General features: G+C 46.2%; 1 protein-coding gene across 1 annotated transcript in view; it reads right to left on the bottom strand.

The window, feature by feature from the left end:
- Positions 1-891: 891 nt before the first annotated feature.
- The window catches only part of LOC147718867 (aryl-hydrocarbon-interacting protein-like 1), a 196616-nt gene continuing 178357 nt past the window's right edge, over positions 892-19150 (bottom strand). The window contains exon 6 of the mRNA XM_086966794.1: positions 892-1670. Within this exon, the coding sequence (XP_086822920.1) occupies positions 1024-1670 (647 nt within the window). The 3' untranslated portion in view covers positions 892-1023. The remainder of the gene's footprint in view (positions 1671-19150) is intronic.

Here is a 19150-nt window from a genome sequence, read left to right on the forward strand (position 1 = left end):
TATTCTCATCTACACACCACCCTTGCCAGTAGACATAAAACAGGCACAGAGATATTCTGCGAAACATACTTAGGAATTACTTGGCCTGTTTTATTCTGGGGGGAAAATAAATAAAGATTAGAAAATCCTCTAGCACAGCAAAAAACCCTCTAACGCTGTTCTATATTTACAACAGACTCTCAATCTCCAGAAATCTTACATAAACTTTACCTAGAACTCTCTCATACCTGTTGGGCATGCTGCTCAGAAAATACAGATTTGAAACATGTACTCGTCACATGACCCTCTGTTTATGAATTTTGGAGAAACATTTGGATTCAGATCACCATGATCTTCCACTTTACAGTCCATTTCTCCATTACTAATCTTTTCTTAAGAAATGTACTTTAGGATGACCATGGTTTCATATGATTTCTGATTACTGGATTTGCTGCTAGCAGTTGCGTTTCTGCAAACAACAAGCAATTGGAAAGATTTCATTACTCTCTTTTCAAGTATGGTGGTATGCAGTTTGTTATAACCACAGGCTGGATAAAACTTATATGCAACATATCTCACGTGTTATAAAACATTTAGTTTAGTGGTCTCTAGTCATCAATTTTTTAGACAAATCTGCACAATTCTCCTTTACTCGCCCACCTAATTAACAAGAAGTTCTCCAACCACCTTGACTTTCCTCTTATTGATAATATCAGTTGAATTTTTATCATTATTTGTTTTTTACACACTATCACTATCCCTATGTAATTGTTAGATTATTTGTATTCTGAACCATGTATAACCATGCTTCCCCTCTCTATATAATGTATTATTTTAGTTGTTTCAATTGTATACTTATGTTGCAATGTACGCATCAAATGAATGTTTCCTTTTCACTTTATTTCCAATAAACACACGTTTTTAAACTTTAAAACATAGACGTTTGTGTCCTCTGGCATTTCTCTTTCTGGACGGTGCACAGTCAGCCAATTCATTGAATCAAAAAGCCAAGCGATAAAAAATAAAAAGAGAGACAATTTACTCTCAGTTCTCAATGTTCTTGCATTCATTATTTTCACTGCCTGACTCTGAATTTTGGACAACAAACGCTTCATCCTCTAAATGCCGAATTTCACACTCTGCTCTTTCTGGTTGATCAGGATCTGGTTCATCAGTTTCACCTTCCTTTACCACACCTACAGCCTCTTTCCAATTTTCTTCTGCTTCCTGGGTGGTGTACCCAGCCCTTTCCCATGTCGCCACAGAAGATTCATCAGCCTTCCCTTCCTTATATCTCCCTAAGTCCTCCTCTGCGGGCCAGTCTTTATTGTTCTCTGTCTTAGATGGCCCCTCAGTGGCCTTTTCTCCACCTTCATGCTGCAAGTCATCGTTGCCTTCTGTACGTTGCCTCTCTGTGTCTGTCCCTTGCTCCTCTAGTTCCTTGTAATCTTGCTCTTCTGTGGGCCTCTTTTCCTTTTCAGGTAGAGGTCTTTGGAAGAGTTGCTGTAATCTTTGCCGCTCTTCCACCTTCTTTCCTCTCATTCTTTCGCCCAGATGCATCAGTTCCCTCTTCATGGCCCCTGACAGAGATGGATCCAAGTGGGCAACTCTCAAGAAATCCTCACGGGCCTCTTTTTCATTCCACACGGCGGAGTGAGCCTTTGCCCGCTTGTAATATGCTTTCACATTATCTGAAAGGGGAGGAAATAAGGAAAGAAAGACGAGCATGACTCACTTAAACCAACAATGAAATCTCAAAGCCTAAAAATATTTCTCAGCGGTTGGCAGAATGCCAAAGTGGCCACAGTGCCCTCTAACAGCTTGAGCAGTAGACAAACTACACAGGTCAAAGGTGAGGATATTACAAACGATCAATGGACAAAAATCCCTTTCATGCCACGGTTACAGGCTTTTTAAGGTTAAGAATATCTTAATGACATATTCTACAATTTCCACGCTTAACTTTTACATTTGTTTTAAGGCACACCTTCTGGCAATAATGCATTTAAATTTAAATACATCATTATACTTGTAGCAAATCGTGTATTACCAAGAATTAGGGTCGTCTTGAAAGCACTCTTCACCTTCTAATCCGTTCAGATTGTTTGTCATGACACGCAGGAAAACAGAGGCAGTAGAAACTTGATCAAATAACATCTTTTTAAATTTGTAGGGCCCCACTGGTGGGGTCCTACAAAAAAGCAGTCAGTTTTTCGGAACAATTGTGTAACTCAACCTGATGGTCCCTACAAAAAAGCAGTCAGTTTTTTGGAACAATTGTGTAACTCCACCTAATGGTAAACCAATGTTAGATCAAGAGAGGTGAAATACTTCACACCAGCTAGTGCTGTTACAGTCTCATCAGTATTTGAGAGGGGAACTCTACCCACAATGATATTTCGATTAAGTACTTTTAGGTCAATACATAAGCGAATATCGCCACTTGCTTCCTGGCAATGACAATGTGATCCACACATTGTGTGACTTCCACAGGTTCTATTGAGTTCTGTTGAGTTTTCTTCATTCTTTACTGACGCAATTATGTATTCAAGTATGCTTACTGGAATTTGCCTAATCTTTGCGGAAACAGGGACTGCTTTTCTCTTTAAACTTGTCCTGTGAATGTAGCATTTGAGGCAGCTCATTTCGTAAAATTACTGTTCATACTCGGCTCCAAACTCTGCTATCTGTTCAATTTCTTAACCTGCACCCTTGGACTGGCATTTTAATTTAATGTAATGCATAGAAGTCTCTAGTGTGGCCAACCTATCAAATTGTTGGCTTTGTTAAATATAAACCTTTCCATCCAAGTAGCTGTTACTTGACTATATGCAGGTGATAAAATAGACCAGCATTTTTATTGGCACATCACCATAGCCCCGGGGTGAACATCCATTGCACACAAATTGAAGTTGCTTTGAAAAAAAACGGTTGTGGATGTAGAAATTATTGTCAAATGTGAATATGAGTAAATTCTCATGAGAACACCAATATCGTTAATCCTTGCAAGATTACTTGGGTGTTCAAGTCCTGGGTCTTGAGTTGAAATACGATTTTACCACTTTCCATTGCTCTTTTTTATCTTATTTCTGCAGCATTTAATAAAGTGCCCTTTCTTGCCACAGCTATTACAGTACACACTTAAATCTGGACACTCTTGTATTAGCTTTATGTCTATTTCTGCCTCACAGGAAACACTCCCCAGCAAATTTGACCTTACTATATTTAACATAAACCTTATGCTTTCTTTATTCCACCTGCAACTTCATCCACCTTCTCTAGATGAGCTGATTGCTTCTTCTTCGCACCACTCAATTCAGTGACAAGCATATGTTCAACTCTTTTTGCTATCAATACAACTTCCTCTAGAGGAGGCTCATGTTTTAACTACAATTCTACACTTATCCTTTTAATACCACATTTGAATTCAAACTAGTCTCTTATTCCTTTTTCTATAGCTGAACCAAACCTGCAGGTAGATACCAGTTTCCTGAGACCGGTGATGTAATTCTTAACTGTTTCTGCTTTCCCTTGACACATGTTAGTTAATGTGGGTCAAGTTTTACTAGACACACCTCATATTCATTTAGATTTCTCTGCTTTTCAACACTCAGTTCAGACAAAGTTTCTAAAACTTCCTGGCCATCAACTCCTGTGCAATGCACTAAGACAGTATTGTGTTTACACCTAAATTTGTTATGCATACTCCTGCATAATTGATAAAGATGCTTCCACTTGCTCCATGTTATAAGTGGTTCACCAAGGCTGCTTACAAATGGTGGAGGTATTACATTTTGCATGTTTTCAAAGGTATTTTTATTGGCATTTAGAACAAAAAACATGTGACAGTCCCGCACAACTTCCCGTGCAGGGGGCAAAATTGTGAGCAAAGTGAAATATATAGTCCATGACTCAAGGACGGTACCCCGAAGCCAGGCCCCTGGCAGGCCTCAAGCCATGGGGGAGCAAGGGAAGCTCAGCTCATGCCACCGCCCAACAGGGTGAGTGATAGTGCAGTTGCCCCAAGCAGAAACGGGCACCGCTGCCAGTCATTAAGTCTGCGGGACAATGTCCAAAACGAAAGCTACGGCAGGCAGTGTCACAGCAGCTTCCAGTGTGCCAGAGTGTCCCAATAACAATAACCAGACAGAAACAACTCCCTTCAACCCCACCCCCCTCCCCAGTGGTGGTAGCAATGCCCGATAGAGGAGACCTAGCCATGAAGTGACCAACAGTCACAGTTGAAACAGATGGAGAGCTCGAACACTGGGGGGAAAAACTGCAGACGGAAGACCTCTGGAGAGGAAAGCAACCAGGGCACCCCAGCGGAATTCGAAATTCTTAAAATCATCCAGAAAGATATCGGCCATCCTCTCCAAACACAACAGCCTCCACATGCGCGCATGCCAAAGTGAAATAGTAGGGGCCTCTCTTTTCTTCCATGCCACAGCCAAGGTAAGCGTAGCCGCCCAACACAAAGCCACATTATTTTCTTGTCTGCCTTGGTTTGGTGTTCAAGTTCCCGATCCCGAAGACCCAACAAGATATGGGCCATCGAGTCGGAAATAGGATAACCCAACACCTCCTTAATGTGGGACAAGATCTCCTCCCAGTATGGACAGATAATGGGGCAATCCCACCAAATGTGCTGAAAGTCCCCCAGCATCCCGCAACCCCTCCAACACCTATCCGAAGAGCCAGGGAAAATCTGCCTCAACTTAGCCGGGTATAGGTACCAGTCCATCATAGTTTTTAGATGCGCCTCCCGAAGCTCCACCGAGTGATTGTGCTTAACTATATCTGACCACAAATGCGACCACTCCACGTCAGAGATATCCCGGCAGAGCAATCCCTCCCACATGGACATGTAACGGGGTCTAGGGGAGATGGCAGTGGACAGAAGGAGCCCATAGATGAAAGAGATGACCCCTCTCCTGGTAGAGGTCCTAGACAGAAAGGCCTCAAATGACGTAGGTGGTATCCCTCACCTGAGGTGTCACGGCCAGTGGAGTAGTTGGGCATGGTGGTATCGCTCGAACCCAATAATCTCTTACAGAATTATCAAAGGTGAGTGGAGCTGAGCCGTGGAATAGGTGCATGAGTGCCAGGCAGCCCCCCTCCCTCCAAGCCTCAAAAGGACCTTCAGTCATCGCCGGCGGGAAGGCAGGATTAAAATGTATGGGCGTAAAGGGAGAGGGAAATGTCGTCCACCTCTCATCTCTAGAGACCGAGTCCCAAACCTGCAGGGTAGTGCTAGTGGGAGTACTAATATAAGCATTCTTGGGCCTATCACATTTGGGTTTCCACACCAAGTCCCAAATCGTCCTCCCAGCAACGCTCCTATCCATGTGTAACCAATGTTTTTCTGACTCGGGCTGTGTCCACTCCACCAACACACGCAGTTGTGCTGCCTTATAATATAATTGAATGTCGGGCAACCGCAACCCCCCCTCTCTTCTCGGGCGACGCAGGGTGGCAAAGGAGAAGCAAGCTCGGCCCCCTTGCCAAATAGTACGCAGCATCAGCGTTTTAATGCGCCTGAAAAAGTCCCCCTCAAGGGCAATAGAAAGGTCCTGGAAGAGGTACAGCAGCTTGGGAAGAAGGGATATTTTAATCGCATTTATCCTCCCCAACCAGGATATGAACATCGGCTTCCACAGGACCAAGTCTGCCTGGATCTGAGCAATTAGAGGGGGGAAGTTGGCTGAATACAACTTCCCGATCGTGGGGATCAAGCAAATCCCCAGGTATTGGATAGAGGAACTGGCCCACGGTAGTGGAGTGAGTGGGCTAAGGAGAAGGACTTCCGACGGGGGGAGAGTAAGGCTAAGGACATAGGATTTATCGTAGTTGACCTTGAATCCCGCGACTTCTTCAAAGCGCTCTAGTGCCACCTGCACGTGAGTAAGAGAGTGGGCGGGGTCTGAAAGGGAGAGCAGGACGTCGTCAGCAAAGAGGGTGATCTTGTGTGTCTCCCCAGTAAAGGGAAGCCCCCGAATGTCGGGGTTCTCCCTTACCGCTAGAGCTAATGGTTCTATGCTCAAGGTGAAAAGCATGGGGGATAGAGGACACCCCTGCCTAGTACCCTGAGAGTGCTCGAAGAAGGGGGACAGTTGCCCATTCACTGCTACTCTAGACCGAGGGGAGCTATATTTTGCCCTAATCATCGTCAAGAATTTAGAGGAGAAGCCAAATGCCGTCAAAGTTTGGAACAAGAACCCCCAGTCCACCCTATCAAACGCCTTCTCAGCATCAAGGCCCACCAGGGATGCTGGTATTTTGAACTTGTTGGCCTTCTCAATCAGGTGTATCACCCTCCTGGTGTTGTCATGAGTTTGGCGTCCTTAATGAACCCGGATTGGTCCGGGTGGATGAGCGCTGGCATTAAGTCATTGAGCCTACCTGCAATGATGGAGGAGTACATCTTAGCATCCAGGTTAAGTATGGCAATCGGTCTGTATGAGGCACATTTAGAGGGGTCCTTTCCAGGCTTGGGGATGACCGATATTAATGCCTCAGCCATGGTACCCGACGTCACCCCCTCCTCTGCCATGCTATTGAATAAGCGCACTAAGGAGGCACAGAGTTCAGAAGCAAAGGTTTTATAAAAGATGGCCGTAAACCGTCCGACCCCGGGGCCTTATGGGGCTTCAGGGCCTTGATGGCGGACAGCACCTCCTCCCTGGTGAAGGGAGCAGAGAGCGTCTCGTTCCATTCCGCTGACACTCGAGGCAGGGGTAACGCCCGCAGATATTCCATTTGCGCATTGGTGTCTAGGGAGTCTCCCGTGTAAAGCGACCTGTAAAAGTCACCAAAGAGGAGTGCCTTGGCCTCGTCCTGGTGTGTCAACACCCCCGCGGCATCCCGGATACCTCCAATGTATTCCCGCTCTGTCTTATCTTGGAGTTGCCGGGCAAGATGCTTCCCCACTTTATTGCCTTCGGAGTAAGAAAGACGTCTCAATTTCAGTAACGTGAATTCCGCCCTGTTGTTATAGTGGGCCCTGAGTTTACCCCTGACTGCCGTCAGTTGCCGCAGGGTCTGTCTGGAGAGGGTCTTCTAGTGTGCCTGTTCTAAAGCGGAGAGTTCCTCCTCTAATTTTTCCCTTTCACTTCCTTGTAGCCTGTTAAGGGCAGCGTTCAGTGCTAGACAACTCCCGCGGATAGACGCCTTGAAGGCATCCCACGTGTTGAAGACTGACATGTTGCCCGTGTCATTAAGCTTGAAAAACTCATTGATAGCTTTCCAGAGGGTGTTAAAGGAGGTCTTGTCTCTGATCAACGAGGCCGGGAAATACCATTTGCGGTGGGACTTGTTCACCACGCCTCAGTGGAGGCAAACAGCGAGTAAACTATGATAAATGACCGATAGTGGGAAGATCTTGGCCTCGCGCAGGTCCCTACGAAGGGATTGACTCAGGAAGCAGTGGCCCAGGCGAGAGTAAGAATGGTGAACATGGGAGAAAAAGGTACAGTCCTTAGAATGTGGATAGAGGGAGCGCCACCCATACGCTGCGTATCGGCGGAAAATAGCCCGGTGTCAGATCTCTGTTGGTGCGTGCTATCCAGATCTCTCTGCCACACCAGGTTAAAGTCCCCCATAACAATCAGTGGTCCCTCAGCAAAGTCTAAAACCTTCCTCAGGAGAACCTGCAGGAAACCATTCTGACCCGCGTTGGGAGCATACAAGACCAGAAAAGAGCAGAGCCTACCACGGAGCATGCCTTTGACCATGATCCAACGGCCCTCTTTATCTCTCTGAACGCCCACAAGTTGGAAGTGCAAGACCGAGCGGAACATAAGCGCCACTCCCCTGTGCTTTGTGGGGGCCGAGGACCTATAAATAAGAGGAAATGGTTTATGCTTAAGGCGTGATTCCTCCGATCTAGACAAGTGGGTTTCCTGGAGGCCAACTATGTCTAACTGGTGATCAAGGAAATATTTCCAAATCGTCTGGTGTTTCTGGGGAGAATATATAAATAACAAAGGAGGGAGGGAGAGAAACAGTGGATTCAGTCTCCCTGAGCATTATAAATAAACAAAGTGGAATCCACTAGGGATGGGGGTTGGGTGGTGGTCCCTACTGTGGTGGGGAGCACACTGTGTTGTTAAAATACCCCTCACACACCATCAAGCCCCTTGGTGTCATGCTTCATCATCGGGGTCTTCGCACCCCTCTACGGGATGCGGCGTGCTACGACCGACGACTACGTGGGAGCACTTTCTGTGGACTATGTGTGAATGTGTGTGGGGTTCTTAATGTGAGTGATGGAGTGGTGAAGGTGATACTTAAAAAATACCTGACTCGTGGGAAAAAAAGACTTTAAGTAAGCCCCAAGCTGGTATTGTTAAAAAGGGGTGCAATGTGAGGTTACTGGTGTATAATTATGTACATTAACCTCTTGTTAGTGCGTCGACATGAACATGTTTCGGAGTACGAAACTCCTTCTTTAGGACGGGAAATGCACAAACTTCCCCACCTTACTCACATGAATGTATATGTAAAAGTGTATTATACAAAAAAGTGAACTATAGGTGTTTATGTATCTAAGTTGTAGTTCAACACGTAGTCTCTGCGCCCATTTGGCGTTAGTTACAAGACTTAGTGTTTTTGGTTACAATGCCTCATGAGCCTTTAGCGCATTTTTGGGGGATTCAATCATGCTTGGATCAGCGATGGTTTTTCAGGACACAATTTGCCCTCTTCCCCTCAGTGCAGCTCCGACGGTTTCTGGGGAGAATTCAGCCCTTTCACATTCCACGTTCCCAAAGTGAGCGGCATCATATACGGGCCAACTGACACTGTGCTTCAGGAGGGACCCCTCGATCCCCACTGTCACCCCAGTCGCGACCCAACCAGCCCCCACTCCCCCAGCCAGAGTAAGCACCCCAGGACCGCTCAATCTTAGAAACCCCACCCTCCCCGCACCCTCCATCCTCTACCCACAACCCCCCCACACACCCCACCCCGCCCTATGCATGCATCACACTCCGGATGTACAAAGGTGCAAACGGACAAAGCCTCGCTACCACCACTGCCCCCCATCCCCCACCCTCCCCACCACTTGACCCCCCCTCCCCGACCCCTCCCAACTCCCAGAAGACCCAGACTCAACAAGATAGAACAAAAGAAGACAAAAAGGGAGCCCCCAAGAACAGTTCGCAAGGCAGGCCACCAAGGCAGGGGGTTATGGCACCAGTCGATTTCCCACCAGCTCCCATAATGGGACTGTCTCTCAAGGAAGAACATAGAGTACACGTGGTACCTGTTGGAAGTGACCCCCTCCGACGCCAGCGATCCCTCCTCCTAGGGCCTCACGAAGCTGTTGATCTGCCATCCGTCTCAGCCTCAGTCACCAGTGCCACAGAGGCCACCGCAGCCCCTCTCTCTTGAAGGCTTGCAGACGGACCGGGCCTCCCCGCCGTTACGGGCCTGCCCTCCCTCTGCCAGACCGGGGAGCGTTGGCGTCGCCTTGTAGATGTGTCTTCCCCTCCGGGCCCGGCGTCCGAACCTTCTAGGCCCAGGAGTTCCATGGCCGCCGTGAGGGACTGAACCTGGACCAGCATATTCTGCCATCGACAGATAAGGCGAAAGCGGTGCCCCCAGGAGTAGGCCACGCCCGCTCCCGCTAACAGGTCTGAATTCCCACCGCTTCAGTAGTGTAGATGCCGCTAAGTCCTGGAACAGCTGGGGACGATGGTCCCGGAACTGTAGGGGATTGAGGTCGCACGCCTTCCTGAGAATCTGTTCTTTCAATTGGAAATCATGGACGCAGACCAGTATATCCGGGGGTGGCGCTTTTGGGCCTCGCGGCAATCCAACTCGGTGCACTCTGTCCATACGTATCTCCTGTCGATCCTCCTCATTCAGGATGTGTTTAAAAAGGGCTTCTACATACTCTCTCAAGTCTGATCCCTCACCCTTTCAAGGCACCGCGCGTATTCTGATGTTGTTGCGGCGGGACCTGTTCTCCAGGTCCTCGGCGTGGGCTTGGAGGTCTAGGTTCTGTTCTGTTAGCCGAATAACGTCCTGCTGGAGCTGATGTACGTCCTCCCCCAACCCTAAGTCGTGCTCCTCCAGTGTCGCTACACGTTCCTCTATGCCATCCACATCTCTCCGCACTTCCCGCAAATCCGACGCCAACTGGGATCGCAGCTCCGAGATATCTTCTTTGATGGCCGCGAAGAGTTCGATCATGAAGGCCTTGGTTGCGGGTTCAACGTTCGCATCGCGATGCGGCGACTTGTCGGCCACTGGGGACCCAGACAGCGGTGCTCCCTTTGGTAACCCCTCCTTGTCAGGTTTATCTTTCCTCAGCCTAGCCTAGCCATGCCGCTTGTCGTCAAACCCTGCACTCGGGCACTCAGGAGCCAAGGGGTGCCACCACGACCGCTCAGGGCCTCTCCGCTGTCCAGCCCATAGTTCAGATACTCCTTCAGCCCGCTCAGCCTCACCTCCCGTGATGTCGCTCCAGCACACACTAGTGGGGAGCAATGCAGGGGCCACACGTCTTGCTTGACTCACCAGGGAGGCCGCTCAAGGGGCTCAGTGGACCTCCCCAACATGGACTGCCTCACTCCGGCCTCTGCACGTCGGCGGCCGTCACCGGGAAACGTCGTATTCACTCAGGCAGGCCTCTCCGCTCCGGCGCACGCGAAGCTCCTTTTTCCTGCCACCGCTGGCCACCGGCACCTCCCTCTCCGCCGGCTCTCACCTCTGTAGTGGCTCTCCGGGCAGTCTGGGCCAGAACTCTTCTCCTTAGGGCCAGGCCTTTTCAGGCCGCAGAGCAGTCCGTCTCCTACCCCCTGACCACGCGGCGCCACCACCTCCGCTTGCTCTCACCACTGGAGCTTGCTCTTTGGTCGGCCAGGCCAGAACGCTGCCTCCAGGGGTAAGGCCACTCTAGGCCGCAGACCAGGCCACTCCAGGCCGCAAACCAGTCTGGCGTGGGCCTTCCACTGCATCTGGACATGCAATGCCCCGTCGCACTTCAGGGGGGGCACCAAACAGATTGAGGCCCTCATGCAGGGATCCCCCCTCCGCCGCCGCTCTATCTCCATTCAACCTGCAAACTCCTGCCGCCACCTCACTTCTCCAGCTCGAGACCAGCAGCGGTGTCACAGGGGGCCACAAGCAACGCTACGTCAAGCGGCCTCCACAGGCCAAGAAGCCTCGGCCTGGAGTGGGCGATGTCGCCCTGCCACCGCGGTCCTGCCCCGGCTCCCTCCTCACCGTCACGGGAACAGGTGACATCCTCCGCTGCACCCTCGGCACAGCCTCTCACAGAGTAAGGGACCTACAGGAACCAGTCCAGAAGGCTTCAGCCCAGGTCACTCCCGCACCTTCTCGCTCTCTCCTTCCCGGGCTCTTCTGCCGTTAAGGCCCACGCCATTGCTCGGACAACGCCATTGCTCGGACAACGCCGCGTCTCCACTCCGTCCACCAGCCGTGGCGAACACCGAACAGCGAAAAGGGACCCCCAGCCGCTTCTCCGCAGCAACGGGCACCCAGACGGGGAAGAAGCACGGGTGGAAGCGGCTCCTAGGAGGTGCTGGACAATGCTGATGAATCTTGGCGCTGGAGGGTCTCAGAAACACGTCCTACTCCGTCACCATCTTGCCACGCCCCCCATTTTGCATGTTTTAACTGGGTAGAGTGTGCACCTTTCATTTACATTTACTACACCACACTATGTATTTGGATCTTGCTTATTTCAAATAATTCTCATTGCACCGTAAGCTTGACAGAATGCAGCACACATAGAAAGAGCAAAAAAGAAGGAGAAATTAATAAGTTCTCCTTGTATCGCCATTCTAAGACCAGATACTACCTGGCCTTCGTTTTTGGCGCTGCCCCAGCCTTGTAAATTTGGGACAACATCGAGAAACAATGGGTAGACCCTTTCACGGGTGTTTCACGACCCTTTGCCACAGTGGACTGCTGCGGAAAGTGGAATATTTACAAGGTGGCGTTAAGCCATTTAAGTTGCTTAGCAGCAACTTGTAAATATGGGGAAGGGCGCACCGCCACCGGAGCATTAAAAAAAGTGACATGCTGGTGGCAAAAGGGGCTTGTAAATATGCCCCCAGGTGTTAAATGCTTCTGCACCATATTCTTGCACATTTGCTTGTTTAACAATGATATGAACACTTTCACAGCCTGAGCTACAGTGAAGTATGCTCTGTCCATTAAAATACCCTCTCTGCATGCTTTTGAATTACCAGGAGGAATACCAGGTCCCGTTTATGAGGGACCTAGAAGGTAAATTAGGTCTGTGGTTTTCCCATATCCCTTGCAGATAGTTTCCCACCCTGGTAATGCTTGAAATATTCTGCTTTCAAGGGCTGGAATAACAGACTTTCCAAAATCAAATTAGGAAGGATGCCCTTCAAAATTAATGGAGGTGTGTGACAAAGATTCCTCCACTGGGAAGATATTTTCAAGTTGAGAAACAAATTAACTACAGTTAACAATGCACTGTTATATTTAATGTTTGCAACCGCAATTTCTATTCAATAGAAAATAGCCATGCATAATAATTAGTCATGTGAGTGTTTTAGCTTTCTGGACATACTCTAGGATTTTGGTGATAATACATCAATGTTGGAAATTTGCTCCAAATGGAAAATGCTGGTGGATGAAGTTTCTGACTACTTCCCCTGCTATACATGATTCGGGCTCAATATTTTTGCACTGAACATTTTCACAGATGGTATTATCACTGACTACATTTCATGAATACAAATTTCAGTGTCTTTGTTTTATGGCTCCTTGGCATTCTTTTTGCAGTTTTATATAGTACAAACTCGAACCCTAAGCTATTGGAGCGCTTTACATGAAAAACATTTTTTTTGTAGACACAAGGGAGATTTTAAGGGCCAGATGTATCAAGCATTTTTCTGATCACAAATGGACTGAATAGTACACTGGAAAAATTGATTTTGGTATCTATCATTCACAAACTGCGATTCGGTAACGTTACCGAATCACAATTCGGAACTGTGAATACATACCGATTAGGAACAGGGCTTGTTTGGAGAGTCTGTAAAAATGTTTAACGAACGCATTTCGGTCGCTAAACAGTGACATTTTAATGCCTACTTCAAGTAGGTGGTAATCCATTTACAAATGGGAAGATGTCCCTAAGTGACCCCTTCTCCTTTGTGAATGTTTTCCTAAACAGTTTTTAAGAGCAGGCAGTGGTCCCAGTTTTTTTAACACATCCAGTGTTCCTTTAAGGAAAATGGGCTGCTTTAAAAAAAATAGCTTTACTTAGAAACAATCACAGACATGATGGTCTGCTGATCCCAGCAGGCCACATTCGCTGTGATTTTAACGATTCCTAAATTATGACCTATCTCATTAATATTCATGAGGGAGTGTTGCGGGGATTCTGCTCATGCACAGAACTATATACAGGAAACCAGGAATTCAGTGAATTGTGGTGTACCAAAAAACTCACCTCAGTGCCCAGAACCCCTTTCAGACTAGCATCAGTGTCTCTAACTCTCTGTCCTATAGCGAAGCTACCAATGATTAGACAACCTAGAACATTTGACTTAGGGTACTCTCAGGAATGGTGGGAATCAAGAACACTCTTTTGTTTTTATTCTCATACCAGTCTACAACATGAGCAATCAGAGACACGGAAAAGTTTAAAATGTTTATTTTAACGACGTGCTCTAAGATGCAGTATTTTTGCTAACATAAGCAGGCATATGATTAAAAATAATACAATCAGAATTGTAACAATTCCATAAAACACAAAGGGTGAAATCATATTGTAATAATAGCGGAAACAGGTCCTATAGCACCTTGTGAACCACCCTCCCCAGCTAGGAACTATATTTTATAATAATAGAAGGTCTCTTAGGCTTGAATGGGGGATCCCATACCTCCAAGATCAGCAGAAGTGAATCACCTCACAGGATCAGCAATGCTCTCTCTCACTGGAAAAGGTTTTTCTCCAAGTGCCCAAATGATGCATGCAGTGCAATATTAAAGGCACTGCAATTTCAGTTAGCCGCAGCTGTATTCGTGTTGTGTCTAGAGCGTGGACCAATCAACCTGAATAACAGCATACATTCTCATGGTGACCTTGAAGGCTTCTGCACGTAGTGTACAGACTAAGGTCGCGATGTAAGTCTAGGGATGTTAAAAACAAGCCGTTCTTTTGCAAGGAAAATCAAGCAGCTTAACTTACAACAACAGTTACATGTAGTGTTGTGTGCAAAAGCTGCAAAGAGGCAAAATGGTGTATACACTTCTAATAAGCTTATGCTAACATAGCAATGTGTGTGAGCAGGGCCCTGTCTTCACTACATCCTCCCCTGATCGGAACACGTACAAGAAGAGAGGCAATTTAGGAACGCAGAGTTAAGTTCGAGTGAGACAAAACCAAGTTCAAAATTTGCCAAACTTGATAATTGGAAGTAATAAGCTCAAAGTAGCAAGGAAAAATTGAAAAAGCCAAGAATGGGTGGTATACTGACCATCATGGAAATGTAAAAATATATTTAAAAAAAATTTGAGTACAATACGCGTTGAAGCTGGACATATGCCAATTCAATCCATCCGCGTATAGGCACTGTACGTTGCAACTGCCTCCAAGAGGAAGTCATTGTTATCATCAGAAAATAATTCAGCCATCCAATTTAATAACGTGAAGGAACATACATCTTCTTCAATAGCTGGAGCCTTCAGCACAATCAGAGGACAACTTGGGTGTTCTTCGATATAACTGCATGCCAGGAAGTCATGTGCAGCCACACATATATTCCAATTCCCTAGGACTCCATGCGCCACCACAAAGGCCATAATCCTGATACCAGAACAGTTGAACTCATGAGCTGCAAAGGGACTCATTAGTTGATCATAATCCGGGTTAGGCTATACCATATTGCAGAGACACAAATCCAGAGCCCATTTAAAACAGCAAACCAGGCAATGGAAAACAAGCATGTAAAGTAGGAGAACCGGAAGGATAATCCATAGGCTACACTCAAGGTGGCTAGAGGTAGCGTTCCATAGTATTCAAGCATCCGGTTGCGAAGCTGGAGCAGCCGGGGCAGGTTGTCTTGTGACACAGACTGTGCAGCCATTTTGAGCAAGCAAATAAACAGCAGTACACCAGCAGACAAGGCGAGAATTAATGGTAAACCACCAAAGATGCTAAAAACAATTAATGAAAAAATGCCAGTATCACACCAAATATAGTTTGGAATGAGGTCAAAAGGCCAGAGCTTACTACTTTAAAAAAATGTGCCAAGCCAGTTGTCGACAAGGCATTGAATATAGTGTGAATCAAAGCACTGAAATGCAGTGGGAGATCAGTATTTAAAAGCGCATGCGCCTCGGTGCGGGTATTTGCTACGTGAAGGATAAATGTTTCACGGGAAGACGTAAGGGCAACTTCTTTCTGGGACAATAGAGCCCTTATTCCACTTGTTGAACTCTGCTTTCAAGGTCGGAATGGAAGGCCAGATGGACACATCGAGCTTCCTATGCGGGGGCGGGAAAAGCACATTTGTACAGCAAACTACATGTTGGGAGACGGTCACAATGTACGAAATCCCTGCCAGCATACTGCAGAAATCTTCATTATTTAAAAGTAAATAGCTACTGTCAGCAAGCAACATGAACGTTGATGCTATTGCTGGGACATGATTACCCTTTAAAATGCAGGCTAAATTCGGAGCTTGCATGTTACATGAGCCGTGCAATTGTATGTTCTTGCAAACCAGAGAGTGATCAGGTGTAGAAGTGCACTCCTTGACCTTTAAATAAACTTCTTTACTCTCCCTCAGGCATCTATATTTAAATGGCAGAGACCAAACTTCATGGAGATAGGTACTTCCCAATGGTTCATATCTGCCTATGACATAGTTTTTGTATACATGTACTAAATTTAAACAAGGTAAAGGGCAGTGTTATTAACCCATGAATGAGCCATACAGCTGAATTAGATTCGGCAACAGAAAAAGGTAAAGGTTCCAACTTTTCAATATGAAAAAGTGACTATGCAGCATCCTTCATAGACATAAATTGTTGTTTCTCAGTCAGAATAAATGGTAAAAATGGAGAAGAGGTATTCGTGTAGTCCCAAGGCACTTTCCCAGATTTTAAAGTTTGTAAAGTCCAAGCAAACTGCATAATGGAACGTAATTGATTTTGACCATGGTACAAAACAGACACTTCATCCTCCACAATATCAACAACAGATGAAACAATATTATCTAATGTGTAAATTCAGGAAGAAAGGGTTTTAATGCTATTATCAACAACTGCAAGCACTTTTTCTAAATTAGCTTGCTCAATAGCTCTCAATCTAGAAGTAGCTTCGATTTGAGACAATTTCCAACCTTAGTTGTAAATAGCATACATGCATCTTTTTGACCTGCCGCCTACAGGGCCTTTAACAAAGTTATTCAAATCAACATCGTCAGTCAATTTGGATAAATGAAGTTTAACTGATGCTAAAGTGGAATGTTTAAGCCAGTTCTGACATAACTTGCCTACTGAATAGGTAGTAACAGAATAGGTGCTTTCAAAATGGGGAACCACCCTAAACTGTGTATAGACAGTGGCCAGACCCATAAAACGATGTTGGCATGCATCTGAACTTTTTTGCCATAATAACCAACCTTTGGTATCCTAGCTGGAAATATTAAAAGAGGAATTTAGTGTTAGGGACTGCAATTCATCAATGGACCTATCGGTGTGATTGTATCATGTAGGGCAGAGGTCTTCAAACTTTTGTAGGTTGAGCCCCCCCAGCTGAATTTTTTTAGATGTTGCCAATGAGACATCCGTTCAGGGCACCAACATCACATGACAGCAGTCAGAAACATAATATTAATAGTGATGAATGTTTGCAAAGGGCTGCAGAGTGTGCATGGGGATGCTTGTCTATAGGATTAGGGCTGCAGAGTGTGCATGGGGATGCTTGTCTATAGGATTAGGGCTGCAGAGTGTGCATGGGGATGATTGTCTATAGGATTAAACTGTCCAGACAGCTGTCGGTTACCGCGTCTACCCTTGACTCGAGGCCTGGGGCCTAATAGCTAACTCTCAGCGTCGATTCCCCTCCTGCTTATGACACTCGATACCCACCAGTTAAAAGAGGAGTGTTAACAGCAGACCTACCCTGTGCTTCAGGCGAGTTCTACCTTTGCGGGTCTCAGTATGTATCAACACAGCCAGTAGGGCTGGATCGGGGTCCGTACCTGACCTGGCTGTATTTTCGGTTTCCTGCTCTTATTGTTCTGTAAAATGAAAGGAGGCCAAACAAAACCGTGACTTCCCTCTTCTTCCTCTGAATACACGGATTGGCCTCTTTTCATTTTACAGAAACAATCAGAGGAGGAAACCGAAAATACTGCCAGGTCAGTTTCATTACATTGCTTCGTCTTCAGTCTCTGTGGTCCTGGGATAATTAATGACGAAACTCGAGATGATCGGGAGCTAACTCTCCCAGGAGGGGGTGAATTCACAGAGCTAACAGGTTCAGGTGCAGTGGGAGACCAGGGGTCTCCTCTTCTAAAACCGAAAGAGTGTCTGTTTGTTTGCTTTTGGTTTTAGCAGAGGAGACTCCTTGCCTCCCAATGCAGCTGAAGCTGTCAGCTCTGCGAATTAACCCCCTCCTGGGAGCGTTAACAGGAAAAAAGAACAGCACCTCCTGCCCCATCAATCTCCCCTCCCTCCCCTTTCCACATACAAGAAGACTTGCACAGAGGGCACAGGGAACAAAGGTCGGATTGAAGTGGAGTGTGCGCCCCCCCTGGGAAGGTGTTGCCCCCCCCCCCAAGGGTGCGCGCCTCACAGATTGAAGAACACTGATGTAGGGTATTCCCCCAAATCAAGAATTGAAGGGTATTTAATGTTTTAGATGTAGCCAGTCCAAAGCAAGTAGTTTGTGAAATAGTCCTGTTCAAAAACAACATATGGTTTGGAATGAGACATGCACAATGCAAATGTTCAGTGCTTTGCACTTGCCAGCTTTAGAACCCCAAACAGATTTAAGATCAATAGTATCTTTCTACAGGTCATAGCCCTCTATTGCTAACTGATCGATAAAGGACTTCGAATACAGTCATTTAGTGTGGGTGAGTCTAACTTTAGAAGAGGACTGAGCAGTCATCTTAAAATAAAAATAAATCAGGATTGGATTGATTAAAATCAGTAAAATAAGCAAACGTTTTCAAAAGAGTTTTCGAGCTGCCCTCAATGGGAGCTGGACAATGTTCTCATTGTGTATAATTAACCACATTTCTAAATGTTTCTGTTTTATGCAGAAAATGATTGCCAATGTGTTGGTAGCAGAATAAGTCTGCATAATTAGCCGAGTCTAAGTACAAATCTTCACCATCAAAAGCAGCATAATATTTCAAATCAGAATAAAGAGCCTCTACGGCTTGAACATCCCAATCGTTCGAGCGTATGTTTTATTTTACAACATCGCCCATTGAAACACGAAGTACATTGGGGACATTTATAACCTTTGTAGGGCCTTGTATCTGAAATTTACCAGCATCCCACAAAATCCCATCTAATACAGGTCAAGCCGTGAAGTTGAAAAAAGTCTGGTCTCTCTTCATGATGTGGGACGAGGAGTGGGGTGTCAAAGTTCCATCAATTAACCTAATTGTAGATCGTTCTTTAACATAATGTCCATTTACTAGACGAAAAAATAAAACCACCAATCCAATTGACATGAATAAAAAAAAAATTAAAAGCACCAGCCAAATGTAAGTCCAAGGAGGTATTAAAAAATTTATTTTAAACCAAACAGCAAAAATAGAAACTTTCGATGGGAACCTCGATTGTTGTAGAGTTAGTGTCAAATGAAAAGCACGACTGATCAACAGCACTTGTGTGCACACCAGGCAATGACACATCTGTGGGATAAGTATACTCAGTATCATCATGGGGATCACCAGCCGGTGGATTCAATAATTGATTATTAACTGTAAGCATCTTGATGGCAACTCAGGCCTGTTGGTATTTTCCAGAGCCAAAACAGAATTTCTCAGCATCGCTGGACAAGAGACTGCTGGTGTCATACTGAGAAGAATCGGCCTCTCAATGTAATTTGACATTGTCAATGGAGATGTACCTGTTATCCTTGTGACCAGGAAGTAGAGGTAAAATGACTGTTCTTGTACCGTGCACG

This window comes from Lissotriton vulgaris, chromosome 4_1, assembly GCF_964263255.1.
Source record: "Lissotriton vulgaris chromosome 4_1, aLisVul1.2, whole genome shotgun sequence".
In the NCBI taxonomy this organism is placed as follows: domain Eukaryota; kingdom Metazoa; phylum Chordata; class Amphibia; order Caudata; family Salamandridae; genus Lissotriton; species Lissotriton vulgaris.